This window comes from Lynx canadensis, chromosome F1, assembly GCF_007474595.2.
Source record: "Lynx canadensis isolate LIC74 chromosome F1, mLynCan4.pri.v2, whole genome shotgun sequence".
In the NCBI taxonomy this organism is placed as follows: domain Eukaryota; kingdom Metazoa; phylum Chordata; class Mammalia; order Carnivora; family Felidae; genus Lynx; species Lynx canadensis.
In genome coordinates, this window is record NC_044319.2 from 67,050,209 (window position 1) to 67,077,903 (window position 27,695).

Consider the following 27,695-nt stretch of genomic DNA (forward strand, 5'->3'; position numbering starts at 1 on the left):
CCCTCCCATTGCCAACATCGCGCGCTCTCTATCTAGCTTGCCCTGCCGTTCCTGCGTAGGGAGCGGGGCTAAGAATGTCGATTGGCCAGTTTTGGTGCCGGTCACTGAGCTGGGTGCGGTGATTGGCGGCGACCCGGAGGGTAGCGGGTTGAGGTGTAAGCCCTGAGGAGGCAGCGTTCGCTGGGCTTCTCTCTGGTTCTCTCTCTCCAGAAGGTTCTGCCGGTTCCCGCAGCTGTGGGTATCCGGCTCCGCATCGCGCCGCCATGATGGGCCATCGTCCGGTGCTCGTGCTCAGTGAGTTGGGGGGAAGCCGAGGCAGGGGCCCCCTTTTCGCCCCTTCCCTCCACACTTGGCCGTGTTGCCCCAGCCCAGCCCCGTCCTGGTCGGCCGCGGAGGCTTCCAGTCCTCGTCCCTTTCGAAAGGCCCTTCTGCCTCTTTTCTCCGTGCGCCTGAGCCCTTCCCTTGCCCCCGCCGAGCCCCTGGTGTGCGGGGACGCGGCGCCGCCCCGCCCCCTCCTCGCGTGGCTTCAGGGTGCGGAGGAGCAGTTTTTCCGTTTGGCCGGTCGCGGAGCGGTGTGTCCTCGGCCGACGGGGTGGATCGTGGCGCTTCAGTCTTTAGTACCGGGGTTGACAGTGTTCCCCGGAGGATTGGGAGGGTTCAGTGGCCCAAGTAGGTAAGCTGCTGAGACGGGGGCCTGGCGGACAGCCAGTGGGGTCCTTGGTCGCTTTTCAGAAGCAGCCCTCCAGGATTTCCCTTGAGCGACCCCGGTTGGTGAAGCAGCCCCGTTCCCTCGCTGGCCTGGCTTAGATGCAGCGAGCCCCTCCGTGTCCCCCGCGTGGTGGTCTTTCCCACGGAGTTGCCCCTGGTTTCTGGCTAAGGAGTACCACCTCCCTTGTCCTCCCCTGGCTTGTTTCCGTTTTAACTTCTGGACCCCATGTGCGAGCCCGCCCTGGGCGCCTTTCTCCCTCCCTTACCATTTTCTGTATACGAAATGCAGTGAAAAGCGATTTGATCCATTTTCTTCATACCTGGGAAATAACTATTACCAAAAAAAAAAAAAAAAAAAAAAAAAAAAAGATGCACTTAAGGGAGAAAAGGCGCCGTTCCTTCTGATGAGTCTGTCAGAACAGCGGGTGCAGGATTTGAGTTACCACTGCCCCACACAGGAATCTAAATTCCGAGGGTTGTGAGTGTAGACTTGGTGGGACTGCATTGAAAACTTTGCCGATTTAAATTGTACGGAGTGTGTGATTCAGAGAGAGGAGCGGAATAAGCATCGTGTCGGTTTGGTTATAGCCACTGGCTGGTCTCACCGAGAGGCCCCCAGGGGTGAGTTGTGCACTGTGAAACCCTTTTTAGGTCTGCATTAATCCCTGGCACTGGTTGGATGTAACCCATTAGGCCGCGTGTTAAAATACGTGGTCGGCTCTGACCGAGCATTGTTATGATGTCCAAGCATGGAGTGACCGTATCTGGAGAACGGAGACCCTCCGAGAGGATATTCTCACTGCACGGCACGCTGTGGGGGCGCTGGCAGTAATTCCGCTGGGACTGCCTCCTGTGATTCCCCCTGTCCGAGTAGGAAAATAGGAGCCCAGACTCCCTCCTGGGATATTTTTTTTTTGAGGGTCACCAGCCCTCTGAGCATCTGTAGATCCTCTTTCCAGACAGAACTGCAGTATCTCCCATTTTCTCGTATAATCTCTGCGAGTTCACCATTCCACCGAGGCCCATTCATGGATCTCAGGTTATGGGTCCTTGCTGTAAATAGGTGAATGTTTGATTAGTGGGAAAGTGATGACCAGGGATTGTCATGGGTCGTATGTGTATCAAGTTGACGTAAAGAAATAGCTGTAAGTACATGTACTTTTTTGTGTTAACAGTTTTTTAAGGCATATTGGTATATAATAAGCTACACATATTTGGAGTGTACAATTTGATGAGGTTTGAAGGTATGTTACCTCTGTGAGGTGTGTGTGTGTGTGTGTGTGTGTGTGGTTTACTTTCAAAGGTCAGGGGATAAATAGTATCTATACGACCGGCCACTCCTGGTCTATTGCATTTTATTTTCTCTATTCTAGGCCAGAACACAAAGCGTGAATCTGGAAGAAAAGTTCAATCTGGAAACATCAATGCCGCCAAGGTAGGATATCTTTATTTAAAATCTCTACACCCAGGGGCGCCTGGGTGGCTTAGTTGGTTAAGCGGACAACTTCAGCTCAGGCCATGATCTTGCGGTTCGTGAGTTCACGCCCCGAGTCAGGCTCTGTGCTAACAGCTCAGAGCCTGGAACCTGCTTCAGATTCTGTGTCTCCCTCTTTCTCTGCCCCTCTGCTGCTCACGCTGTCTCTCAAAAATAAATAAATGTTACAAATTTAGGGGCGCCTGGGTGGCTCAGTCGGTTAAGCGTCTGACTTCAGCTCAGGTCACGATCTCACATTCCGTGAGTTCGAGCCCCTCGTCGGGCTCTGGGCTGATGGCCCGGAGCCTGGAGCCTGGTTCCGATTCTGTGTCTCCCTCTCTCTCTCTCTGCTCCTCCCCCATTCATGCTCTGTCTCTCTGTGCCTCAAAAATAAATAAACGTTAAAAAAAAATTTTTTTTTAAATGTTACAAATTTAAAGAAAAAAAATCTCCACACCCAATGTGGGGCTCAAACTCATGACCCCGAGATCAAGAGTCTCATGCTCTTCTGACTGAGCCAACCAGGCACCCCTAAAGTAGCTTATCTTTTAAGTAGTTTAGAGTATTATTTTGTCTCTAGCTGCCTTCCTTAGGATTTCTGTATCTATTCGCAAATAGGCAGAGGAAATGTTGACTTCCCTTTCTTTCAGTACATGTCTCTGATGGTGGTAGGTGGAAGGAAGCCCTTCCTCAATGAGGCAGACCTAACAGTCTTCCCATATTCACTTGTGCATAATTCTGTTACCGTGTATAAGTTTTAGAGTCTTTTTGTGTTTGTCTCGCATGCTAGACTGAGTTACTTGAGGGGAAGGACCGTGTTCCCATTTGTATTCCTAGTGCCCCCTGTAGAGCCTGGTTAGGTAGTCAGTAAATATCTTGGGATGAAGGAACGCAACAACCCTAGACCTGAGTCAGTGGCGTGGAGGCCAACATCGTGGAAAGAAGTACTCACGGGTAGACTTCCAGTTACCTGAGCTCCTGAGAAACTGAAACTCTGGAAGGCACGTCCCCCTCTTTTCCTGGAAAAAATTATTTCTGTATACACCACGCTGAAGTCATTCCTTAAGGGGAGAGACAGCAGAATGGAGCCACACGGTGCCCTGTGTCTAATGTGGTTATCAGCCTGGCTTTAGAGGGTTAAACACTGGCTCTGCAGGTTCCTCGTGTCCCTTCTCACACATGTGTTTGCACCGTCTCCTGATTGGTGGTTGCATGTTTTATGTTTTCCTTTCGACAGACCATTGCAGATATCATCCGAACATGTCTGGGACCCAAATCCATGATGAAGGTAGGCCTCTCATTGAAACTTTGTGACTACAGATTTTCCTTTTCCGTAATCTGGAACACTTAGGTAAAACTTTTGCTTTTCTCCTAGATGCTTTTGGACCCAATGGGAGGCATTGTGATGACCAATGATGGCAATGCCATCCTTCGAGAGGTTTGACTTTTCGTTTTGCTTTCTGATAATTTTATAAGGGGCCCATAAGTCATATATACACGATGATTAGTTTCTTGGGGCTGGTATAACAAGTTACCACAAAGCGGGTGTCCGTAAAGAACAGAAATTTGTTCTCTCGTAAACTGGAGACTAGAAGTCCAAAATCAACTTGTCATCGGGGCCCTACTCCTTCTGAAGGCTCTTGGGAAGAATCTTTGCTGCTCCTGGCATCTGGTGGTTGACCACAACCCCTGACATTCCTTGGCTCGCTAGACTCTTGTCTCCTCGGTTGTTACATGCCATTGTCCTCTGTGTCTCTTGTTATAAGGACACTGGTGGTCGGATATAGGACCTATTTTCATATCCTGTATGATCTAATCTTAACTTGATTATATTTGCAAAGACCCAGTTTCAAAAACATTTACGTTCACAGTTTCGGAGGGTAGGACCAACACATCCTTTTGGAAAACAATCCAGCCACAACAGTGGTGCTCCCGGTAAATAAGCTGAAAGAATACCACTCCGTGTCTTCAAGAAACTTTAATAGCCAAGCTGGCAAATGCGTTTTTCCCCAAAAAGAAAGGGACTTGGGAAGAGGATTTACTTAGATATTTTGGGGGCCACTTTTAATCTTTCAAGCTGTAGTAGATAAAGGATAAGGGAGGAGGTATGGGAGTAAGAAGCCCGAGAGGACCAAGCACAGTGGGTTAAGAGGTCTTGGTTAAGAGGTCTGGGTTAAGAGTCGTGTTGATTCAGTGGTAACCTACATTTTTATTTTAAGATTCAAGTCCAGCATCCAGCAGCCAAATCCATGATTGAAATCAGCCGGACACAGGATGAAGAGGTTGGAGATGGGACCACATCAGTGATTATTCTTGGTAAGAGGAGAACAGAAGGTTCGTAAGGAAAGTTGGAGTGAAACATGAAGATTTTTGCCCAGAATAGTATTTGTGTCCTATTTTAAGGAAACTGGTACCAATCCACTGGTTATAAATATTTAAATAATTTGTTGCTAATTTTCTATGTGTTTTCTCCAGTTGAGTGTAAAACATTCATCATAGTATAGGATGAACTGTAAATATCTGCTTGAACAAGATACAGAGCAGGTTCTTGTCGTTCACGGTAGGTTGTATTCTATAAAGTCACCACAGACACTGAATTAGCAAATGCCATTACTCCTGGGGGAAACACAGGTTAGGCTGCTGTGAGCCTCTGTTCAGATACTCTTCAATTGATAAATAAATAAATCTTGTTATATGAGGTTTTTTGTGTTATTCATTTGTCTTTTTTTAATATATATATTTTTTAACGTTAGTTATTTACTTTTCGGAGAGGGAGACAGCACAAGCAGTGGAGGGGCAGAGAGAGGGAGACACAGAATCCGAAACAGGCTCCGGGCTCTGAGCTATCAGCACAGAGCCCCATGTGGGACTCAAACCCACAAGCCATGAGATCGTGACTTGAGCCAAAGTCAGATGCTTAACTGACTGAGCCGCCCAGGAGCCCCTGTTTTATTCGTTTATTTTTCAAGTAATCTCCACCCCCAGCATGGGGCTGGAATTCACGACCCCGAGATCAGCACTTGCATGCACAATCAGCTGAGCTGTCCAGGTGCCTCCTTTCTGTTTGTTTTAAAGACACCTTATGTGGTACGTGTTGCTGATTCCTTACCGTTGAATTCACAGCAAATAGCATTATTAACTCCGGCCAGAATGGAGCTTGTCTAATGTGTTTAGAAAACTGGTGACAGCCTTTCTGCGCTTAGGAAAACTAGGCTATACTTCAGTGCCATACCTAGGGGTCATTTTAAACAGTGAAGTCGCCAACAAAATGTGTAAAAATGTGAAATTAAATATACCACATAAAGTATGAGAGCTAAAACAAGGCATAGCGTTGCCTTGGTTGACCTCAATCTGAAAATTAATGAGTCAGGTGACAAAAATTTTTCACCTGTGCACCTGTGTGTGAGTGACCAGGAAAGTGCCCCAAGTGAGTGCTGATTTGCAGCTTGCGGGTAACATTGTAGCCAGTGGTTAGGTTGACAGATGCAGAACTTTGACAACACGTCTTGACCATACAAGTTGGTAGTGGTCAATCTTCAACTTTCTATAGGATTGTAAAAGATCACTTCTGAAAACTTGATATGCTGCCTTTATTTGCCGTGAACACTTTACATTGATGGTAGAAGTTTCTGATAGAGGCGTTTTCAGGGCTCCCTGGGTGGCTGTCAGTTCAAGCATCCAACTCTTGATTGTGGCTCAGATCATGGTCTCAAGGTTCATGCATTTGGGCATGGGCTCCCAGTTGGGCTCTGTGCTGACAGCTTGGGATTCTCTTTTCTCCCTCTCTCCCCCTTTCTCTCTCTCTCCCCAAACAAATTTCAAGAAATTTTATAATACAGGCATTTGTTGTGTAAAATCTGATTGCAGCAACACATTGTCAGGAAATGAGAGCTATGTTAAGGGGTGCCAGTTTATACTGTTGGCCCACATGCCTAAAGATGGAGTCCATACAACAAAATTATTATAGGAACTTTTTAAAAAGTGACACTTTGAATTAGTTTTGGAATGTGTTGATGGAGATGGACTTGAGTCATCACCAGCTAAGCGCTTCAGACCCAATTCTTTTGAGGATTGAAAAGTACATGTGGCTGGTTCTGTGCTCTGAAGAAAAACTTGGAGGATGAAAGGGAGAGGACAGACGTGGTGGGATTCTGGGATTCTTTGGGTTGTTGAGGAGCACTAGATATCAGGCCAGATTTTCTAGCTAATAATCTTAGTTGAATCTCCTGGTGAGATTAGGCAGGTTAGGTATGTGTTAATTTGTGTGTGTACGAAAAAGGAAAGAAATTTTTTTTTTTAATTTTTTTTTTTTAAACGTTTATTTTTGAGACAGAGAGAGACAGAGCACGAACGGGGAAGGGGCAGAGAGCGAGGGAGACACAGAATCGGAAGCAGGCTCCAGGCTCTGAGCCATCAGCACAGAGCCCGACGCGGGGTTCGAACTCAGGGACCGCGAGATCGTGACCTGAGCTGAAGTCGGACGCTTAACCGACTGAGCCACCCAGGGGGCCCAGAAAGACAAATTTTTAAGTAGGGGGACATTCCACAAATAATCTCTCATCCAGAGGATAAATTTTGTACAGTCTTATGGCTGTGTTTCCAGGTATGAGGAAACCTGTGTTTTTAGTACTAGCAGTTGGACTGTATCCTAGGTGTTTGGATGATGGTAAACAAGTCTGTTTTCCTTTGTACATTTTTCCTTGTTTAGAGACTTTGAAACACAAGTGTTTCCTTTTGTTTAGAAAACTGGTGACAAATATTAGATCAAGAGAATAAAACAGCTTCAATCTTCGATCATTTGAAATGTGTCTGGCAAGGGTACTTTTCTTTATGAATCGCCTCGCAGAAAGCGTAAAGCTCGGCGTGGTTATCAACAGCCAAGTGGCATGGCTTTTGGGAGAGTCTGTTTAGGAAAAACGGTATTTTTAGAAGCTTGACGAAGTTGCCTTGAAGTCTAGGTATTTGTAAGTAACCTCACGGCATCTGTGTCTTTTTCAGCGGGGGAGATGCTGTCTGTGGCCGAGCACTTCCTGGAGCAGCAGATGCACCCGACGGTGGTGATCAGCGCTTACCGCAAGGCCCTGGACGACATGATCAGCACCCTCAAGAAAATCAGGTACTGAGGACACCAGCAGCGGACCATCAGACGTGGGAGGCCTGGAAGAGCCATCTCTTCTGAGGTGACGAAGGCAGGCCAGGCACGCCCCACGGTGGTTGGTTTGTGAGGGAGACACAGAGGAGAGCAAAACGAAGAGGGGATAAGGGAAGTAAATGTTCTAGAAAATGACAAAGGATACAGGGCAGACAGAAGGAGCTAGTTCAGTGCTTCAGGGTATCTTGTGGCTCCACGCCGTTTGCTTCTTTCCACGTTAGGCAATGCCACGGAAAATGTGTAGCAAAACCTACCCTTCCAGAATTGTAGCTGCTGGTGTGGGGAATAAACTGAAGAGTTAGACGAGTGTAATTATTCAGGACCGAATGTAAAAATGTCCCACCATCAAGTATGATTATAACTAATACCATAACTAGAGATCGCAGTCCGACCTGATCAAGTGCTGCCCTGGTGGCAGCCAGCAGTTTTCCATTCAGGTCACAAGGAGCGGGACAGGAAATGCTGTTAGAACCCCGTGTGGGAATCCAGGCACTTGCTGTCCGTGCAGAGCGCTGACAGGGTCACGAATGCGGTATAGAAACGCAGGCCTTCTAATGTCAGAAGATGTTAGGTCGTGACCGTGCAGAATGCAAAATGCCTTCCACGAAAAATTTGTGTTTAAAGAGGAAAAGCTGTGATCGACTCTCCTGTGGCTGGGTCGTTGGGTACGTAGGGATCAAGTAATTCGGTGAGCTTTGTGCCGTACTGCCTGTCGTGAGGATGAAAAAGCAGCGTACGGCAACGTGTGTGGCAGTCCGAGGGAATGCCGTGTTTGCCTTGAATTGTTTTTACGAAAGGAGCTGTGTAAGAATGTAGAGATGACCAAAGGGTGTATTGAGTTTGTGGAGCTGAATTGCTAGAAAAGTTTTCCTTCTCATCAAGCAGTAATGGTCTGAATCCCTTAGATAATACTTGGGGAGCGCTTGCTTCTCCTCTAAAACCCACAGTGCAACTGTGCAACGATTGCAGCGTGTGAAAATTTGGGCAGGATGGCATCCAAGGCCTCCTACAGCTTCATTTTAGGGTCCTAAGTAGACTTCTGTACAAATTTACGATCTGGTGAGGGAAAACTAAACACACGAACACGGCACTATGGCACAGCATGAAGTAAGATGCTGGATAGAATAGGATGCAGATGTTCAGGTGGATAGTAACGACCGACGGTGTCAGATGAGCTCTCAGAATTTGCTGGTTGTGGGATAAGGCTTCAAAGACCAAATGTGTCTTGAGCCAAGTCAGACAAGGTGAGTATATTTGGTTGAAGCAGAAGGTAAAGAACAAATTATTTTCTGTAAACTCTGCAGGGTGGTCAGCCGTGGGAACCCATGACACAGGGATTTGAGACAGCTTCCAGGGACGGGTTAGTTCCGATCTTGCTGAAAGGCAGAGGGATGGACGGTTCCGACTCGAGGCCCACTATGGTCCCCGAGCTGTAGATCGGGCACTTCCTTAAATATCCAGGGTCTCTGCTGAGCATAGCACCCGTTTTCTTTTCTCCAGTACCCCTGTTGACACCAATAACCGAGATATGATGCTGAACATCATCAACAGTTCTATTACTACCAAAGCAATCAGTCGATGGTCCTCTCTGGCTTGCAACATTGCCTTAGATGCTGTCAAAACTGTGCAGTTTGAGGAGAACGGTCGCAAGGAGATAGACATCAAGAAATACGCAAGGGTAGAAAAGGTAAACTCTTTCGATGTGTGTTTTTTTTAATGTTATTTTAGAGCGAGTAGGGGAGGGACAGAGAGAGGGCGAGACAGGATCTGAGCAGGCCCTGTGCTGACAAGCAGAGGGACGTTGTGGGGCTCAGACTCAACAGACCGTGAGGTCGTGACCCGAGCCAAAGTTGGAGGCGTAACTGAGCCTCCCAGGCGCCCTTCGATGTGTATTTAGAAGACAAGTTATTCCCTAGTAGGAGCCTTCCCACTTGTGGAGGAAATGTGTTTAAATCGGCACAAGATGTCATTGTAGTTAGAACAACACTTATTTGCTGCCTTGAAAACAGAAACTTGAGAGTCCCAGGGAGGTATTCCCAAAATGGTTCTGTTCCCTTCAGTGCTGTTCTGAACGAGGTTTCCAGGGACTAGAGAAGCGCTTAGTGGTGTCTCCTTGTTTGTGCCTTTACATATGTCCGACACTTGGTGGGGATGGGACACAAAGGCTCTGCACTGTCTAAGCTTCAGAAAGCCTTCTCTACTCCTTTAAGGTCCAAAAGTAGCATTAATAGCGTGGCCTGTAGATGGAGCCCCAAGCCTGGAAATTCTGTGGGAATCTCCTTCAGGAAGTAGGAGAGACCTGAAGCCCTTTAAATCTTCGTCAGTCACTGGATTTCTTTTGAGTCTCAGCTGATCTTGAGAGTGGCTGTCATGGTCCGAGATTGGTATGCTTCCTAGAGGGGAAAAAATGTGATTGCAACCATATTTGTTCTTGAGGTTCAAGGAAGAAAGCGATGTTGGAAACCTAGAATAGTGGTCATTTGGAGAAGATAAATGTCTGGGAAGGGAGTTGAGAAATTGTCTCCTCCTAGTCATGGATGGAAGTGGATCTTTTTTGCTCAGATACCTGGAGGCATCATTGAAGACTCGTGTGTCTTACGGGGAGTCATGATTAACAAAGACGTGACCCATCCACGAATGCGGCGTTATATCAAGAACCCTCGCATTGTGCTGCTGGATTCCTCTCTGGAATACAAGAAAGGAGAAAGCCAGGTAAGGTTCCTGGTCTTTTTCCTTAAAGTCGGTGTAAGAATCTGACTGCTGATAGGGATAAGGGAAATAAAAGATACGTCTGTTACGTTGTAGACTCTGTCAGTTCCTGACCTTTATGCGTGATCTCTGATTTTACAAGAACTTTTTTTTGTTGTTGTTGGTTTTGAGAGAATGAGAGTGTGTCCGTGTGAGCAGGGGGAGGAGCAGAGGGACAGAAAGAGAATCTTAAGCAGGTTCCATTCCCAGCACAGAGCCTGACAGGGCTCCGTCTCACAACCCTGAGATATGACCTGAGCTGAAACCAAGAGTCAGATGCTTAGCCCATTGAGCCATCCAGGCGCCCCTTTTATAAGAACTCTTGGACATAGTTAATATTGACCCCAGTTTTACAGATGAGGGATCTAAAGCTCAGAGAAGTTTGGGTAATTGTTTGGGGAATACAACTGGTATCGACCAAGTCAGTATTTGAACCCAGCTCTGTTGGCTTCATTTCCACACTACCACACCACCTTTCCCAGTGCCTGAGTGGAATACAGAGTGGGAATTAATGTAGCTGGGAAACGCTAAAGAAGAATTTCCGGAGGGCAGGAGGGTCACAAGGCTGTATCCTCCTCGGATAGGATAAAAGTGATTGGAGCTTGTTAACACGAGAATTGGGAAGAAGATTTAGTTTATTGGTGGGAAGAATTAAGACCCAGAGTTACCATGCAGGGTAGATGTAATGTCGTACTGAGTGGTCAGAGACCTTAGGCCAAAATCTCCACTGATGGCCTTTGACTTTGAATCCTAGTTGAGGAGTACTTCAGTGAAGGAGTTCAGCTGGAGTTCTTGAGTTAAACTAGCTTACAGAGGCGTGGGCTCCTGGCTTCAGCAGGACTCTGACTCACTTCTGGGGTGCATGAGGGACTCGGTAGAGGGGCCTGATACTGGGCACGTCTGAGATTTTAAGTCTGTGACTTTTCTTCACCACGCAGACGGACATTGAGATCACACGAGAGGAAGACTTCACCCGGATCCTCCAAATGGAAGAAGAGTACATCCAGCAGCTGTGTGAGGACATCATCCACCTGAAGCCCGATGTGGTCATCACAGAAAAGGGCATCTCGGGTAGGACTCTGTTCGTCTTTCCAACCTCTTATTGAGGTAGAAGAGGGTGGACAGGTTGGCAGAGACGGCAGGGTGAACGTGGTAGTTAGTGTGCATCGAGGATGCAGCCAGGTCGGAGCCCAGGAGTTCTGGCCTCCCTCTTGACCCCTCTGCTCTTGGGTTTACAGATTTAGCTCAGCACTACCTCATGCGGGCCAACGTCACGGCAATCCGCAGGGTCCGGAAGACAGACAACAATCGCATTGCTAGGTGAGTAGGCCACGTAAAAATAAGATTCTTCCTTCCCGTGGGTTCGCCTTGTGTAGCTTTATGATGTCGTTGCTGTCTCTGAGAAAGTTTAGCGCCGGATACGGTCAGCCGTGTCAGTTACAGATGGAACCAACCTGGGTTTTACTGTGTGGTCCCTGAGAAATTCTCTAGTCTGGCAATTATCTACTGCAGGAATCTTTTTTATACTGCTGCTAACCAGTAGGGAACAGCTTATGCTTAGACACCTGTGGTCTCTACCTTGGGGTCTGTGACTGTCTGTCTAAACTAGCTCAGAATACAGCAGAAACATCAGTTTCCTTGAGGGGATCTTCAGCTGCTGTTAATGCAACTTAAGATTGTGGTTCCTACTTTTGCACTGGTGTCTGTGCTCACATATCATTCATTCTTAATTTATATATATATATATTTTTTTCAACGTTTATTTATTTTTGGGACAGAGAGAGACAGAGCATGAACGGGGGAGGGGCAGAGAGAGAGGGAGACACAGAATCGGAAACAGGCTCCAGGCTCTGAGCCATCAGCCCAGAGCCCGACGCGGGGCTCGAACTCACAGACTGCGAGATCGTGACCTGGCTGAAGTCGGACGCTTAACCGACTGCGCCACCCAGGCGCCCCTTAATTTATATTTTAAAGAGAGAGGTCTACCCCAATATCACCTACCCAATCCAAATCAAGTTTTATACTTCTGCTAACTCTGAAATGGCTCTGGGCACACATAGTTGACGACGTGCCCAGGAGTGGGTACATGTTAGGTATACTGAGAACTCACTTGTCTAAATTTTATTATCACAAAATATGCTTAAATTAAACTGTGTCTGGTTATAACAGTTGTCTTAGGTACATACGCTTTTATTTGTAAAGCCTCGTTAGTTTAAGGAAACTTTGCCTACATACGTTCGAAAACCAACTTGCTAGGCAGCCAAGACCTCTCTAGTTATGTAGCAGCGTTTCCAGCAATCCGCGTTTGGCCCTCTCCCCAGCCACAGACCCTAGGGACTAGGAAGATGAGTAAAAGTACCTGAAATCCCCTCCCCTTCCCATCTAATCACTAGAGCCTGCGGGGCCCGGATAGTCAGCCGGCCAGAGGAGCTGAGAGAAGAAGATGTTGGGACAGGAGCAGGCGTGTTGGAAATCAAGAAAATTGGAGATGAGTATTTTACATTCATCACTGAGTGCAAAGACCCCAAGGCCTGTACTATTCTCCTCCGTGGGGCCAGCAAAGAGATTCTCTCGGTGAGTCCGCCTTCGAGGTCATTCCGTTTCTTGAGAGATTCCTAGAAGGCCTGAAATTTTCCTGTTACCCTTTCATAGCTATTTAGTTTTTGACACGTGGCCAAAACTTTAACTTCTTTTAAAATTAAAGCAATTTTGGGGGCACCTGGCTGGCTTAGTCGGTAGAGTGTGTGACTCTTGACCTTGGGTTCATGAGTTCAAGCCCCACTTTGGGTGTACAGATCATTTGTAAAATTAGTTAATTAAATTAAAAGTCTGTAAAGAGTGATAAAAATTATCTTAACCATTTTTAGGTGTATAGTTCAGTATACATTCACATTCTTGGGCAATAGATCTTCAGAACTTTGTCGTCTTGCAAAACTGCGACATTACATCCATTCAACAATGACTCATCATTTCTCCAGCCCCCAGCAACCACTGCTTCCTTGTTTATAAAAGATTGTTTTTCAGGGGTTTTTTTTGTTTATTTATTTTTGAGAGAGAGAGAGACAAAGAGCATGAGCAGAGGAGGGGCAGAGAGAGAGGGAGACTCAGAATCCGAAGAAGGCTTCAGTCCCCGAGCTGTCAGCACAGAGCCTGACGCGGGGCTTGAACTCACAAACTGCAAGATCATGACCCGAGCCGAAGTCAGATGCTTGACCGACTGAGCCACCCAGGCGCCCACCCTGTAAAAGATTTTTTTAATGCTTATTTATTTTTGAGAGAGAGAGACAGAGCATGGGGGTGGGGGAGGGGCAGAGAGAGGGAGACACTGAATTGGAAGCAAGCTCCAGGCTCCGAGCTGTCAGCACAGAGCCCGATGCAGGGCTCGAACTCAGGAACTGGGAAATAATGACCTAAGCCGAAGTCGGACGCTTCACTGACTGAACCACCCGGGCGCTCCTCCTTAATTTTTAAGTTAAAATGACAATTCTCGCTTTTGTTCCTCAGGTTAAGTAACTTACCCGAAGGTACATGGCTAGTAACCGCACCACCACACAGCCTCCCAGGGACACAGCTAGGGTGGCAGAACGGGGGCGGCCGCTGGCGCGTGTAGTGGGCGTGGCCCAACATTGCCGAGACACGCCCACTTCATGGCTCCCTTGCAGTTGTCATTCATGCGTTTTTCCAAACCAGCTGCGGCTGCCCTGCCCAGCAGGGGTTCCGAGGAACTTTCTTATCTGCCCTGCCTGTTAGTGGGAAGCCCTCCAGTGCCTCCGACGCATTCCTGAGTCCTCGCGCTTTCTACATGCTGTGTGTTCGCTCTCCGCAGGAAGTGGAGCGCAACCTCCAGGACGCCATGCAGGTGTGCCGCAACGTCCTCCTGGATCCCCAGCTGGTCCCCGGGGGCGGGGCCTCTGAGATGGCCGTGGCCCAGGCTTTGACAGAAAAGTCCAAGGCCATGACCGGTGTGGAGCAGTGGCCGTACAGGGCTGTGGCCCAGGCCCTAGAGGTCATTCCTCGTACCCTCATCCAGAACTGTGGGGCCAGCACCATTCGTCTGCTTACCTCCCTTCGGGTGAGTCCCTCCCCTGCTTTCTCCTGACGGGGTAGGGGCACCTGCCTGGCCCGAGAGGCTGGTTCACATCTGTCCACCGGCTTCTCCTGACCTCAGGCTCATTCCCTTAAAGTGTCCTCTCTCGGCGTTGGACTCATTTGCCGTCATTGCCATTTCCGTTTGTCTTTTCAGTCTTTTGGGTTTAGTGTTCGGTTGGTTTCGTTTTGTTTCGTTACGTAATGTTCCCTGCCAGCTCGCTTGTTCCTGGTGTTTCCCCTTTAACTGGTGATGCTCCTTCCAACCACAGGCCAAGCACACCCAGGAGGGCTGTGAGACCTGGGGTGTGAACGGGGAGACCGGCACTCTGGTGGACATGAGGGAGCTGGGCATCTGGGAGCCCCTGGCTGTCAAGCTGCAGACCTACAAGACGGCAGTGGAGGTGAGGCGCCCTGAGACCTAGACTGCGCCGTTTCTTTGCAGAGAAGCAGAAGCCAGGGTGCTTGGTGCAGTCTGGAAGGGAGGGGTATAGTATGGAAGGCAGAGTATTCTCCAGAGATCAAGGAATTCGCCCCCTGCTTCGCCCATGCGGAAAGCAAGGTGACCTAGCATAAGCTGCATCCCCTCTGGAAAGGTGGATTTCAGATAAAATGCTAATTACGTAGGAGGAGCTAAGTGTTGCCTTTAGAAGAAAACAAGTGTCCCTCCGCTCTCTGCTGACCTCTGTGACACTGTGGTGTTTCTCCTAGACGGCAGTTCTGCTACTGCGGATTGATGACATCGTCTCCGGGCACAAGAAGAAGGGTGACGACCAGAGCCGGCAGGGCGGGGCCCCCGATGGCGGCCAGGAGTGAGTGGTGGGCAAGGCGGCCTCAACGCACAGAGCCAGCAGAGGCTCCCTCTTCCCTGAGCCAGACTGCCAGGGACACTGGATGTCTTTGTTTGGAGGGATCAGGTTGAGGGGCGGCCCCGGCCCCTTTCTGTCCCAGCTCGGTTTGCAAAAGGCGCTGACACGTAATTCCTCTCTATTGTAAGCTTTCCACTTAGTTTGCTTCCGATGATTAAATCTAAGTCATTTGAGATGATTGTTATGTGTTTTTCAACCTGGGTCATATCTCTGCCTCCTGGCAAAGAGGGAGGAGGCAGAAGACTGTCCTGGGGAGGGAGGGAGGGAGGGAGGGAGGGAGGGAGGGAGGGAGGGAGGGAGGGAGGGGAGGGGAGGGATGGGAATGAGGTAAGTGCCTCCTTGAAGGTATTTTTCAGACCTTCTCAGAGATGCTGGTTGGGAAGACTCTGGGAGTTCAAGGGATTGTACTTTATTTTAAATTTTTTAATGTTTATTTACTGTCGAGAGAGCATGAGCGGGGGAGGGGCAGAGAGCGAGGGAGACACGGAATCGGAACCAGGCTCCAGGCTCCAAGCTGTCGGCACAGAGCCTGACGCGGGGCTCAGACTCACAAACCCTGAGATCATGACCTGAGCTGAAGCCGGACGCTTAATGACTGAGCCCCCCAGGCGCCCCAGAGGGTCATACGTTAAAGCTTGAAGAAGCACCGCTTTGTGTTCACCACCCCAAGAACAGGAGGAACCTGTCCAGACTGTGGGTGTTCCCACGTGTGGCTGTGTGTAGAGCAACACCCAGTACGTGCCAGGGCTCAGGCACTTGTCCTAAAAAACAACATGCGTTTTTTCTATCGTGTCCTATAACTTTTCAGAATCCCTCCTATCTTACCTGGAATTCTCCTCTGCCGCTGTTCTTTCTGGCAGCAGTCTGTTCTCTGTTCTCCTTGTGTCACAGGAGGGCCTCCGCTTCCCCTGCCGGCAGAAACAGAGGGTTTCGTCTCACTTCGTGCTTTGTTTTTTTTTTTTTTTTTTTTTTTTTAATTTTTTTTTTTTTTTTTCAACGTTTATTTATTTTTGGGACAGAGAGAGACAGAGCATGAACGGGGGAGGGGCAGAGAGAGAGGGAGACACAGCATCGGAAACAGGCTCCAGGCTCCGAGCCATCAGCCCAGAGCCCGACGCGGGGCTCGAACTCACGGACCGCGAGATCGTGACCTGGCTGAAGTCGGACGCTTAACCGACTGCGCCACCCAGGCGCCCCCGTGCTTTGTTTTTATCCAGGGAAAAAAGTGGTGGCCGTGGGATGCTGGAGGCTAGGTGGGGCTAGCCTTTGGTTTCTTCGCTGCCCTTCCTCTTGGCTACTGGGCCTTCCACGTCCCCTTTGTCCTTATGATTCATACACTCAGCCTTTATCTCCTCCCTGATCTCAGGACTTAGTCACGTTAGGTTGAATACTAGGTAGAATAATGGCACATAGTCCCTCCCGTGTGATAAACGTTCTAGCCAGTTTGCACATATCGGCTAATCCTCCCAAGACTAAGACTGGCAACATCCCCCGTTTTACAATGGAGAATCTGCCTGACAGAAAGCTGGTGAGTGGAAGACGGAATTGCTGCGTGGGGAGTCTGGCTCCAGAGCCGTGTCCTCAGCCGGCCGTGCTCCCCGCATAGGAGGCGCGATGGGGCTCTGGAGGCCTCTTGTCTGTTCACACCCGGGTCTGGCTTCCTGCTCAGCCCACTAGGAGGTCGTTGGCTCTGAGGGGATCTGAGATAAGCCTGTTTTTTCCTGAAATCCCTGCCTCTTTCTTATTTTTTTTTTTTTTTTGAAGTTTTTGTTTAAAATTTTTTTATTTTAGAGGGACAGCCCAAGTGCCTCTAAAAGGGTAGAGTGGGGGAGAGAGAGAATCAGAGCCTGCCTGACATGGGCCTCGATCCCACATTCCTGGGATGGTGACCCGAACTGAAATCGAGAGCCAGACGCCCAACCAGCTGAGCTACCCGGGCACCCTCCCTGCCTCTTTACTGGCAGTGCTTGTCATTCTGTCTTCGAGAAAGACAATGGATTAATCTCAAATAAGTGAATAGAAGTTGACGAAATAGTGCTCACAGGACCTGAGAAGTTACAGAGGAAGCTCGTCACACCATGAGGATTCCTCCCTCCCGTTTGTGATTTGCCCTGACGTCCACTCTGGTTGCAGTTTGGACGTGGGTGACTGCTGGGTAAACGGGGGCTTTCCTGCTGCTGTCGGAGCCTCTCCTCTGGGAGCACCTGTGTGTCCTGGGCCCGTGGAAATCCCTTCTGGCAAGTTCGATCTGGCAAGTCTGTTCTCCCATCTGGCTTTCAAAGGCCCTTAGTGCTGCCCGGGCCGAAACAACATTGGGATTGCGGGCTGCCCACACCGTGTTCTGTATCGCCTGGCGTGAGTCTCCATCACTAAACTGTTCCGTGAACACAGCTTTGCCTCCTCGACTTTGCTCATGGTCCTTCGTACTGTCAGACTCCTAGACTCCACCAAATCCTGTTCTCCTATAAAGCAACATTTCTTTGGGTGGTGGGGAGGCTTGGATTCCAGACTACTCCGGCCCTCCGTACTCAGCTGGCACTCTTGCTTTCGCTTGCCCTTGTCAGGTCCCGGAGTTGAGACTCAGAAGATACAAGTTACTTGTCTCAAAAATGAGTTTTTTGAGAAAACTTGAGTTCATCCTAGAGTAGCCATTTTGGGGGAAAATGAAATTGGATTCCTCCTTCATTGCTTGCAAAATTAATTCGAGGCAGCTGAAAGATTTAAATACAAGCAAGTGAAACTAGAAGAAAACAGATTTTTAAATGAATTTATCACAGTGGGGAAAAATAAGGGCAAAAAAATTTACGTGCTGAGAACAAAGTGTGGGGGGTGTGATATTTGTACCAATACAAAGGTGAATTTCTTTACAGAATTTTCAGAATGTGGCAGTCAAGACGATTGGGACTACAGAAAAATAGGCAAACAACAGCTCCAGAGTGACTGTAGAACAGGAGGTGTTCCACCTAATTCAGCGGGAAATGCAAATAAGCCTGGTAAAGACTCAGCGAGGGTGGGGGAAAACAGGCCCTCTGGTCTCAGGCAGAGGTCAATTCCACCTGGCAGCTCGAATCCTGACTTTATCTTACAGATTTGGGTTCAAATATATATGAAATGCACTACATACAGGGATATTCATTTCAATGTTCGCCGTAGCCAACTGTTGGATATGCGAGGTTCTGGTCAAACATATCCATGGGACGTCCCCCTGCAGTGTCACTGAAAGACCAGTGGACAAAGGCAGTGCCAGGTGCATTGATACAGAACAGTCCTCCATGTGCAAGTGAGAATGAAAAAGCAAGCTGCAGAGCGGTGTCTGGATGCCAATGTGTGGTATCGCCTGTATGTACATACATGCAACATGTGTATATATGTGGCAAGTAAGCTCTAGGCCCAGCCTGGCGCTTGAACTCACAACCCCGGGATCAAGAGTCCTGGCATCCCTGCATAGAATGTCTTCGGAAGGACTCAAAGGTAACAGTGGTTGTTTGAGGGAAAGACCCAAGTCACTGGGGAATAAAGATGATACCTTTTGGTACCTTATGAATTTTGTGTCCTATGCATTTATTATTAGCCAAAATAATTTTAAGCAGAAACACCAAAGAACAACAAAAAGCGGGTTTGTTCAGCCAGACAGGAACTCCTTTGCAAATACTACGTGCTGTTCTCACATCCTATTTACTGACGTCTCTCTTCTCCACAATAAAACCGTGAGCTCTTCTAGGACAGGAACCGGCGTACCCGGGGGCTCCATAAATATGAATAATTGACAAAAAGAACTATCTGGGGTCTGCTGTCTTCGCCCTGGAAGTCCTTCAAATCCCTCTGCCTCCCTCACAGGACCGAGTCAGTTTATTGGGATCCATTCGGATCTTGAATGCAGACACCCTGGCCACTTGTAGGCAAGAGCGGGGCCAGTCGGGTAGGAGAGGCCGAGAGTGTGGCTGTGCACCTGTGCAGGCCGGGACGCCTCGCAGCCCCAGGGGACGAGTTGCTCAAGCCGGAATCTGGGTTGAAGGAGGCGGTCTCTTTAAGAGCTGCTGGCTTGGCCCCGCCCTGCAGAGAGATCAGCTGCATCTGGGAGTCACATGACTGCGGTGTGTCTTCCGCCCTCGGAGGTTGGGGCCGCATGTGCGGCTCCGAGGGGCCCCGCTGGGGCTGGGGGCGCTGTGCCCCCAGCCCCATGCTCCTCCTGAGTTTGCTTGCGTCTGCAGCCCCGCTTGGCCTGCTGGGGGAGGAGACCCGCCAGGTGAGGGGCTAGAGCAGTAGATGTTTCGGGAAACGCAACCCTGGGAGGGAGCTTGGAATCAGGGGCACCCGAGGCGCAGGGGTGGGGTGGCTGCTTGGAGACGAGTTCTTCAGCCAGGGCTCCTGGGACAGGACTGTGGAGGAGGGCGGGTGTGAGGGTTCCCTGTCTTCCGGTGGAAACTGGGCCCTGACTCAGCCCTGAGCGACCCAGGTCCGGGCGAGCGTTGGGCTGCTTCTCCCCCTGCCCCTGCCCTGCGCCCTCATCCGTCCGCTGGGGGCGGGGCAGTTGTGGCTCTGCCCTCCTCTCCCCCAGCCCTCAACACGCCTCCTGCCTTTCCCCATCACGTCCAAGCTGCTTTGCCCTGTGTCTCTCCCCCGACCCTGTTCCCTTGACCCTCCACTGCTCCGTGTTCTAGGTGTCTCTGGAGGTCATCCCTCCCGGGCTGGAAGCCCCCCAGAACCTCCTGCACATCCGGGCGGTGGGAACCAACTCCACGCTGCACTACGTGTGGAGCAGCGTGGGGCCTCCGGCAGTGCTGCTCGTGGCCACCGACACCCCCCACAGCACCCTGAGTGTCAACTGGAGCCTCCTGCTGTCCCCTGAGCCTGACGGGGGCCTGGTGGTGCTCCCCAAGGACAGCATCCAGTTCTCTTCTGCCCTTGTCTTTACCAGGGTGAGGAGGTTGGGGGAGAACCAAGGGGGAGCGTGTGCGGAGCAGAGGGTTCATCCGGATTCGAGGGAGGGACTGAAGACGGGGTACGGGAAGCAGTCAGGTACGGGAGCCTGCGGGTGGGGGCCCGCGGGTGGGGGTGGTTCCGGGGACAGCTGGACTCAGGCAAGCCCTGCCCCACCTCACCCCACCCACCAGCTCTTTGAATTTGATGGCGCCAACACATCCGAGGGGGCCGAGCCTCCGGGAGAACCGTATCCCCCGTATTCCCTGGCCAAGTTCTCCTGGAACAATATCACGGACTCATTGGATCCTGCCACCCTGAGCGCCACATTTCGAGGCTGCCCCACCGACGACCCCACCGGGGCTTTTGCCAATGGCAGCCTCACCTTCAGGGTAAGGGTGTGGGGAAGCAGAGGACCTCAGAAGGCTGGTTTATGAGGGTGGGGGTGCCCTTCAAAGCCAGGCCTGCCCCCCTGCTTCCCGTCCTCCCCCACCTCCCCCATCCCAGGTGCAGGCCTTCTCTGGATCCGGCAGACCAGACCAGCCCCCGCGCCTCCTGCATTCGGCCGACACCTGCCAGCTAGAGGTGGCCCTGGTCGGGGCCTCTCCCCGGGGAAACCGCTCCCTGTTTGGGCTGGAGGTAGCCACCCTGGGCCAGGGCCCCGACTGCCCCTTGATGCAGGAGCAACATTCCATCGACGATGAATATGCACCTGCTGTCTTCCAGGTCAGGCCTTCAGCAGAGAGGCGGGTGGGTGGGGGGATGCGGCAGAGAATCATGGAACCATTTATCTTTTAGCGACATAGTTCAGCTCCTTTAAGTGATGGTCACTGTGCTGACGAATCTCTGCCTTCAGTGGAGAAGATGGAAGGCGGGCCTGGGGGCCTGGGGGCCTGGGGGTCTGGGGGCAGGAGCTGAGTACAGGTTTGCAGAGGGTTGGGGCTGGAAAAGGACCCAGTGCCCGTGGCCCAACACCCCTTCCGACAGAGGAGAGATTAAGGCTCTGTGCCAACAGCCTGTGAGTCCTTGAAGCAGACCCGGGACTCAGGACACCTAGTGACAGTTGGAGGCCGGGAGGGGTGGGGGAACAGAAGGGTTGGACACAGGCTGGTCCTCCTCGGCCTGTGGCTTGTCTTTCTCCCCAGGTGAACCAGCTGCTGTGGGGCTCCCTCCCATCCGGCTTCGTGCAGTGGCGACCAGTGGCTTTCTCCCAGAGGCAGAGGGGCCGGGAATCAGCCCTGCCCTGCCAAGCTTCCCCTCTTCACCCCTCCTTGGCATACCTCCCCCAGTCACCCATAGTCAGAGCCTTCTTTGAGTCCCACAATAACTTCTGTGCCTTCAATTTGACATTTGGGGCTTCCACAGGCCCTGGCTACTGGGACGCACACTACCTCAGTTGGTGAGGGCCTGGGGCAGGGCGGGGGTGCTGAGCCGGGGCTTTGGGAGGGGACGTGGGGGAGCCTGGCCTCCCAGCATATTCGTCTAATGTGCTCACCTCTGTTTCTCACTTGTGCTTGCCTCAGGTCGACGCTCCTGGGTGTGGGCACCCCTCCATTGGACACCTTGTCCCCACTAGTCCTAGGCATCATGGCGGTGGCCCTGGGTGCCCCGGGGCTCATGCTGCTGGCTGGAGGCGTGTTTCTGCTGCTGGGCCACAGGCAGTGCTCAGAATACCAGCCCATAAACTGAGGCCCGCTCTCTGGAGGGCTGGACGTTGATCCCCGGACTTGCCCTGCTGGTCTGCCAGACAGGGGGTCAGCTGCTCCCTTCTCCCACCTGGCTTTTCTGCAGAACATCAGGGACACCTCCACCTTTCTGGAGAACCCCCAGATGGGGCTGCCCTCATACTCTGGGGAGGGCCAGGGGCAGGGCGATGGCTGGAGGGAGGGTCCTTTGGTGATGCCTTACTGCCCCTCTGCCCCCATTTCCCTTAAATGGGACTCACAGGCCTAAATGAGAGGCCTTCTGACTGACTGGCTGCCCTGGAGGGCACGAAATAGACTCATTTTCTGCCCTGGGCTCCTCTCTCGGTGTGTGGGTGTCGCGGGCTGCCGTGCGGCCGGTCCTGGGAATGGGGGGTGGTGGGAGGGGTGTGGGAGGCACTGCTCCAGTGCGGCCCCTTCTCACCAGACGTAGCTTCCCTCCCTGCATGGGACCAGGCTGCCGCCAGCCTCACTCCGTCATGTGGGGAGAGTCTGATGCAGCTTGGGTCTGACGAGGAAGGGACGCTTGAGAGCGGGGGGCGACCACAAAGAAGAGCCGGGGAAGTTGTGGCAGCCATTTATTGTCAGACACATGGTCAGACGGGGTCGACGTCGGCCACTGTGCCTTGCAGCTGCTCCCCAGCCAGCACACACGTGGGTGCTGGCACACACATGCCCCTGCCCTCTGGGGAGGCAGGCCTCCCCCTCCGCACCTCTTCCCATGGGAGGGGCGTGGCGGCTTCTGGGCAGTTCGGAGGCCGGAGGTTCGAGGGGCCTAAATAGGTTGGAAGACCGGAGGCCACAGCTCTGGCGGGGGCAGTTTTGATCATCTCGACGGAGGCTAAAGATCCTACAAAGGCCAGTCGTGGAGGGTCCTGAGCCCAGGGTCCCAGGAAGGTTTTCACCAAATGTGAAAGTCCAGTTTGGTGGGATGCCCATCCTTTATCTTGGGCACGGGCAACACTTCCAGTCTCCCCGAGGCCCTCTGCTTGGACAGTGGCACAGAAACGGTCAGTTTGGCTGTGGCTCAGCCCACTTGGTGCCTCACGGGAGGCTGGAGGCTGGAGGCCGGGGCGGTGGGGGGGGGGGGGGGGCCCCTGTGGGCATGTGGGCTAGTGGCGGTGCTGGGGGCTGCTCCTGGCCCTGGGCCCTCAGCATCCGTAAGGGGCGTAGCCATCCAGTCCGTTCCCTGCCAGAAACCAAAGTCCCTCCCTCACGATTGCCCCAGGCCCCCAAGGTGGAGGGCAATACCCACGGAGGGCAAAGGACAGTCAGGGCAGTAGTGGGGCTCGGCCTGGGGTGGGGGCGGTGAGAGGGCGGGCACTCAGCCCCAGGGCCGGGGCCTGTGGTCCGAGGCCGAGCGGGCGTGGTCGGGGTAGTCGAGGCGGCTCTCGGCCGAGGTGAGCATGCGCTCGGGCTCCACCACGAACATGTAGTACAGGTTCCACACCAGCATGGACAGCAGGGGCAGGAACGTGAGGCCGTAGCCGAAGCCTCGGAAGGAGCGGCCCACGGCGAAGGTCAGCCAGTATATCAGCCTGGGGGGCGGGGTGGGGGGGGGGCAAGAGGAAGTCAGGCCCCCGGAGAGGAGTGCATGGGCTAGCTGGCATACAGGCTGGGGGAGGGGAGCACAGGCAGGGGGACCCACGCGGGTCGGTGCCTACAACTGACACTTCTCAACCCCTGGCGGTTACGCGCTTACTATGTGCTAGGCGCCGCACTGATTCCTCCAGGGGCCTATTTAGACTTCCCCACGTGTCTGAGAGGCCGAGGCGTCATTCCCCTCCCTCTTTGTCTCCTTTTTAAACTTAAGTGTAAAACTTTGGCCTAGGCACCATACAGCCACATGGTTGGAAACGCCAAGGCCGCGGTGAGCGCGGTAAAATGTCTTCCTGTCCTGACTCGCAGCCGCCCCGTTCTCTCCACCTCCACTCCACCCCCTCCTCGGACGTCCAGTGTCACGGTGGCTTGCACATCAAGGGCTGTTGTACGTGTAGATGAGTGAGCAAAAGATTTATGTTTTCCTTTTCTCAAGTTTGGTAGCATGCCGTGCAGACTGCCCTGCACGCTTTTCCCCATTGACCGTGTCTTGGGCGCAGCTCCGTCGGTACAGAAACAGCCTCCTCATTCTTTTACGGCTGTAGTACGCTCCACTGTATTTATCTCTCCTTTTGAAGAAGAAACTCAGATTCCAAAGGGGTTAAGTAAAACTGGCCCAAGGTCACACATCAGGGAAATCGTAGAACCGTGATTTGAACCCAAGCCCGTTCATCGCCCTCTCTCCTGCCATTTTAGAGGGGCGGGGGGAAGAGAGGGTAAGGAAGCCAGCTTTGAGAGGGCCTGAAGCCCAGAGGCATGGGACCTTCCCCTCTCGGAAGATCCACTCCAAGTCCACACCCCTCAGCTTCCTCTCAATACGGGAAGGACCCCTTACTACAGAAGTGACGTGCCTCGCTCTTTTCCCGGAGCAGGGGAAAGTACCTGCTGCTTCTGTACTGCCCCGGGGGGCAGCAAGGCAGAATGAAGGAAAGGTTCCCCTGGTGAGCCCTTACCGGGCCGACTCTGGCAAGCACGCTACATGAATTAACTCGCTAATCCCCACAGCTCCATTTCACAGATGGAGAAGTGGAGGCCCGAGCGTTTGAGTAACTTGTTCCGTGGTAGGGAAGAAAGGGCCCTGGTGACAGACGGAGGGGCCTGTATTCCAGGCCCCACCACTGCTGAGCGGTCTGAGCAGCTCCTCTCCCCTGGTCTGCTGTGCCTTCCCCATGGTGAAGTGGGTGAGGCAGGCTGGACAACCCTGGGGTGCTCTTTAGCCCCCTGACGATTCTTACTGCTCAAGCCGACTTCTGTCTGAGATCAGCACTCCCCAAGACGCACACGGGAGGGTGAGTCACACGAGGAGGAGAAACCAGGCTGCACGCTGGTCAGGAGGCCGGTGGGACAGACAACCACTACACTACAATCAGAAGCGGCAGAGGAGATAGATTCCAGCTCAAGAGAAAGAATGTTCTAGCAGCTAAAGTGACCAGGAATCCCGTATCAAAAGTTAACAACAGGAAATACGTTAGGGGGAAAAAATGGGAAGATCTCCGTGTGCCTCCCGAAATTCAGAAGTACTTTCTGGGTCAACAGCAGTTCACGTGAAAGCAGCCCCAAGGGTTCAGGTGACTTCCAAATGAGAGCAGAGGAGTGGGGCTGCCATGAGAGCCACTGTGGCCTCCCGTCTGTAGGAACAGGAGGCCAATGCCTGTGACAACGGACAAGCGGGAGACTCCCCTGGCCAGAGGGAAGGTCACAGGAGCCTGAGGGACCCTGGGGGAGCAGGGTGTTGCAGTGGGGGGAATGGGAGCTGTGGTCAAGTGTCTGAATTGTCTTAGGCAACTCCAGAGTCAAAGTCAGGGGCGCACTTTTTAGCACAATATAAATAAAAACTTTCTAGTGATGGGACTTGAAAAATGAAACAGACACTCTTACAAAGAACTGGACACTTGGTCACAGGGAGTGTTCAGCTAGAGGCCAGTGGCCAGCTGACCAGAGGGTCACGGAAGAGCGCTCCCAGCAACGAGCAGGAGGTTGATCGAGATGACACCGGAAAGCCCTTCCAGTGTTAGTGTTAGGCTGGTACCTGGGTCTCTGAACTCAACTTCCTTTGGGAAGACACACCTGCTACCAGGTGAGGCAAGGTGCAAGGGGGACAGTGGAGGCACCGATGCGGGACGCACGTGTGGGCTAATGCAGAGTCCAGAAGGCTCCCTGCCCCCATCTCCCCAGGCCAGACGCCTGGGCCCCTCCAGCACCCTCATCTCCCCCGGGCCCCACCCGCAACCCCACTCACCGGGAGACGGCAAAGAGACCAGTGAGCAGAGGGAGCAGCTTGAGGGTCTCTTGGGGCAGGTAGGTGGCGAGCACGGCCAGGTTGAAAAAGTACAGGATGAAGAGCTGGACCGACTGGGCCACATAGCGCCGGTGGATCTCCACCTCCCGCCGCGGCTCCCCGAAGGGCCGCAGCGCCGAGAAGCACAAGAGGCTGAGCCCGTACACCAGGAGCCCTGGGGCAGGGGGGAGGGGGGAAGGGCGCACAGGGGGTCAGCGCCCAGCGGCAACGGGAGGCGGGGGAGGGTTCGCGGTGGGGCTCCCACCCCGGCACCGGCTGGGCACACCGGGCGGCGCGGGGGAGGCCCAGGGAAGGGGAACTCCGCCCCCGGCCCCGCTCCCTTCTCCCCTGCCCGGCTCACCCAGTACGATGGGGAAGGTGGCAAAAACCCCGCAGCGCAGCGTGTAGATGAGGCGGGAGCTCATGGTAGGCAGCCGCGGGGCGTCGAAGGGCAGGAAGGCGTAGGCCCCGTACAGCAGGCAGGGGAAGAGAACGAGGGCGGCTCCCACCGAGGCCACGGCCCGCACCCCGTCCCGGCCCCCGCAGCCCCCGCAGGCCCCGCAGGAGCGGCCTGGCGGCCTCACCACGGCCTCGACCCACTTGCGCTCGGGGGGCTCGGGCTGGGTGGCCCGGGCAGGCGGGCGGGTCCGGTGGCGCTCGCCCTCACCCGCCTCGCAGCGCACAACCAGGTCCTCCTGGGGCCGCCGCTCGATGCACTGCAGGTCGATGGGCACAAAGGCCCGGGCCGCCTTCTCGGGCAGCAGGTTGGCATCATCTTCGGACAACTCCTCTAGCTTGGTGGGTGGCTCTGAGCGGAGGGGCTCGGGCTCGATGTCCCGCCATCCGGGGGGGTCTGGGAACGGGGCACTGGGCTGAGGGCCAGTCCCCCAGGGCAGGGTGGCAGCTTCGCTTACGGTGCTGTCGAGACCATCCTCAGTCCCCTCTTCGGCTGTGGGAGACCCAGCAGAAGACCCCGCCCTGGAGGACTCGGCTCCACAGGACTCAGCCCCACCTTCCCCTTCCGGCTGCCGGCCGTTGGGGACCAAGGCCTGGGGCGGGCTCTTCTCCGGGGCCTCAGACCCCTTCACTTCCAGCAGGGCCAGGGTCTCGGGTTCTGTCATCCTGGGGCCTCAGTTCTGGGGTCTACCATGAGGTCCTATCACCCTAGAGGGAGCAGAAGAAAGCTCTGTCAAAAGTTCCTGGCTTCTGGCCCTTGGGACAAGGGGATAGACTTGGAACTCTCTGGGGCAGCTGGTCTCACGGGCTTTAGCCCCTTCTGGGACCTTAGGGAGAACACGGTACCGAGGAAGGTGTTGAAACAGAAGGAGGTGGGAGGGAAGGGAGCGGCTGAAATGGAGACACCCTTTCGACGTCAGATGCCATCCAGCAGGAGAGGGTGAGTCAGGGGGCACAGGCGTTGGCAGCTGTGGCCTCAGCCAGCTCCCGCCCGTGCCTTCTACCAGCCCCCTCCGAAACCCCCGGGGTCACGCCCACCCTAGTGCAGAAACCAGAGGAAGGTGGGGTGTCCAGAACTTTGCCTGGAGCCCCCTTCCCACTAGGGGCCTCTTGTGGCCAGAGGCTGCGCCTTTACCCTCAAACCTCCCTTTCTTGTAGATCCTTGTTTGAAACTCTCCTGGAAACCGATACCAGTGATTTGCTAATAAATCTGTCCCAAGGAGCCCGCAACAGCAGTGCGCCCTGTTCTTTCGTCCGCAGTGTGGGTACCTGGGTGGTTTCCATGCTCTTCGCTAGTCCGTGCCCTCCATCCTCCCTCTCCAGGGGGCCTGGGGCTGTCCATTCTGGCTTCTAGGTCTAATTATGGCCGTTCCCCATGCCTCCCCTCCTGTTTTTCTCCGTTTCCCCCATCTCACTGCTTCTGGATGGGGCAGAGTCCCCTCCCTCCACCTCCTCAAGGGCCTCCTACCCCTTGCCATGTGAACCCATGACACCCTCTTACTTTCCATCTGCAGAGGCGGAGGGTCCCCAACGTTTGGGAAGGAGCTGCCCAGCTCCCTGCTGGCTCTGCAAGTATCCCTCTCAGTCTCTCTCCCTTTACCTGTGTCTCCAAACCTGTCTGACCAGAGCAGGTGGGGCCCATATTAAAGGGGCAGGCCCTGCCCTGCTGAATCTGCCGACAGAAAAAGCATTGGAGGACGTC

The 27,695-nt window shown here is 52.9% G+C and overlaps 3 protein-coding genes and 2 long non-coding RNA genes across 7 annotated transcripts; 2 read left to right on the forward strand and 3 right to left on the reverse strand.

Annotated features, from left to right (window-relative positions):
• Nucleotides 1-143: 143 nt before the first annotated feature.
• CCT3 (chaperonin containing TCP1 subunit 3) lies at nt 144-15,210 on the forward strand. Its single transcript, XM_030301973.2, has 14 exons — nt 144-294; nt 2,082-2,143; nt 3,420-3,470; nt 3,558-3,620; nt 4,402-4,498; nt 7,181-7,298; nt 8,835-9,021; nt 9,897-10,046; nt 11,021-11,153; nt 11,321-11,402; nt 12,476-12,656; nt 13,909-14,154; nt 14,441-14,572; nt 14,880-15,210. The coding sequence occupies exons 1-14, from the start codon at nt 264-266 to the stop codon at nt 14,982-14,984; spliced, it is 1,638 nt and encodes a 545-aa protein (XP_030157833.1). The 5' UTR covers nt 144-263; the 3' UTR covers nt 14,985-15,210.
• Nucleotides 2,684-21,018, reverse strand: LOC115504800. Its single transcript, XR_004343146.1, has 3 exons — nt 20,933-21,018; nt 7,978-7,981; nt 2,684-2,694 (listed from the first exon to the last, which is right to left on the reverse strand). It is a non-coding gene; the product is annotated as an uncharacterized LOC115504800 (long non-coding RNA).
• On the reverse strand, nt 10,700-13,909 carry LOC115504801. Its single transcript, XR_003965828.1, has 2 exons — nt 13,601-13,909; nt 10,700-11,480 (listed from the first exon to the last, which is right to left on the reverse strand). It is a non-coding gene; the product is annotated as an uncharacterized LOC115504801 (long non-coding RNA).
• On the forward strand, nt 17,647-21,976 carry LOC115504791 (glycosylated lysosomal membrane protein). Of its 3 annotated transcripts, XM_030301975.1 has the most exons (7): nt 17,659-18,030; nt 18,126-19,283; nt 19,699-19,956; nt 20,152-20,349; nt 20,465-20,683; nt 21,103-21,356; nt 21,481-21,976. In XM_030301975.1, exons 2-7 carry the CDS (start codon nt 18,912-18,914, stop codon nt 21,644-21,646), a joined length of 1,467 nt encoding a protein of 488 aa, XP_030157835.1. In that variant the 5' UTR covers nt 17,659-18,030; nt 18,126-18,911; the 3' UTR covers nt 21,647-21,976. The 3 variants fall into 3 exon arrangements, with proteins under 3 accessions (XP_030157836.1, XP_030157835.1, XP_030157834.1); XM_030301974.1 differs by having other exon boundaries at nt 17,659-19,283; XM_030301976.1 differs by lacking the exon at nt 21,103-21,356 and having other exon boundaries at nt 17,647-19,283.
• Nucleotides 21,977-22,855: 879 nt separating this feature from the next.
• TMEM79 (transmembrane protein 79) lies at nt 22,856-27,582 on the reverse strand. The gene is made up of 4 exons (XM_030301980.1): nt 27,495-27,582; nt 25,899-26,701; nt 25,499-25,712; nt 22,856-23,198 (listed from the first exon to the last, which is right to left on the reverse strand). Exons 2-4 carry the CDS (start codon nt 26,656-26,658, stop codon nt 22,985-22,987), a joined length of 1,188 nt encoding a protein of 395 aa, XP_030157840.1. The 5' UTR covers nt 26,659-26,701; nt 27,495-27,582; the 3' UTR covers nt 22,856-22,984.
• Between the last annotated feature and the right edge of the window lie 113 nt (nt 27,583-27,695).

Coding starts and splice junctions, on each gene's coding strand:
- LOC115504791 (XM_030301974.1), top strand. CDS start 18,912: ATGCAGACACCCTGGCCACTTGTAGGCAAGAGCGGGGCCAGTCGGGTA. Junction 19,957..20,151: donor CTGCCCTTGTCTTTACCAGG/GTGAGGAGGTTG, acceptor CCCACCCACCAG/CTCTTTGAATTTGATGGCGC. Junction 20,350..20,464: donor ATGGCAGCCTCACCTTCAGG/GTAAGGGTGTGG, acceptor CCCCCATCCCAG/GTGCAGGCCTTCTCTGGATC.
- TMEM79 (XM_030301980.1), bottom strand. CDS start 26,658: ATGACAGAACCCGAGACCCTGGCCCTGCTGGAAGTGAAGGGGTCTGAG. Junction 25,713..25,898: donor CACCTTCCCCATCGTACTGG/GTGAGCCGGGCA, acceptor CCCCTGCCCCAG/GGCTCCTGGTGTACGGGCTC. Junction 23,199..25,498: donor GGTCTCTTTGCCGTCTCCCG/GTGAGTGGGGTT, acceptor CCCGCCCCCCAG/GCTGATATACTGGCTGACCT.
- CCT3 (XM_030301973.2), top strand. CDS start 264: ATGATGGGCCATCGTCCGGTGCTCGTGCTCA. Junction 7,299..8,834: donor AGCACCCTCAAGAAAATCAG/GTACTGAGGACA, acceptor TCTTTTCTCCAG/TACCCCTGTTGACACCAATA. Junction 14,573..14,879: donor CCTACAAGACGGCAGTGGAG/GTGAGGCGCCCT, acceptor TGTTTCTCCTAG/ACGGCAGTTCTGCTACTGCG.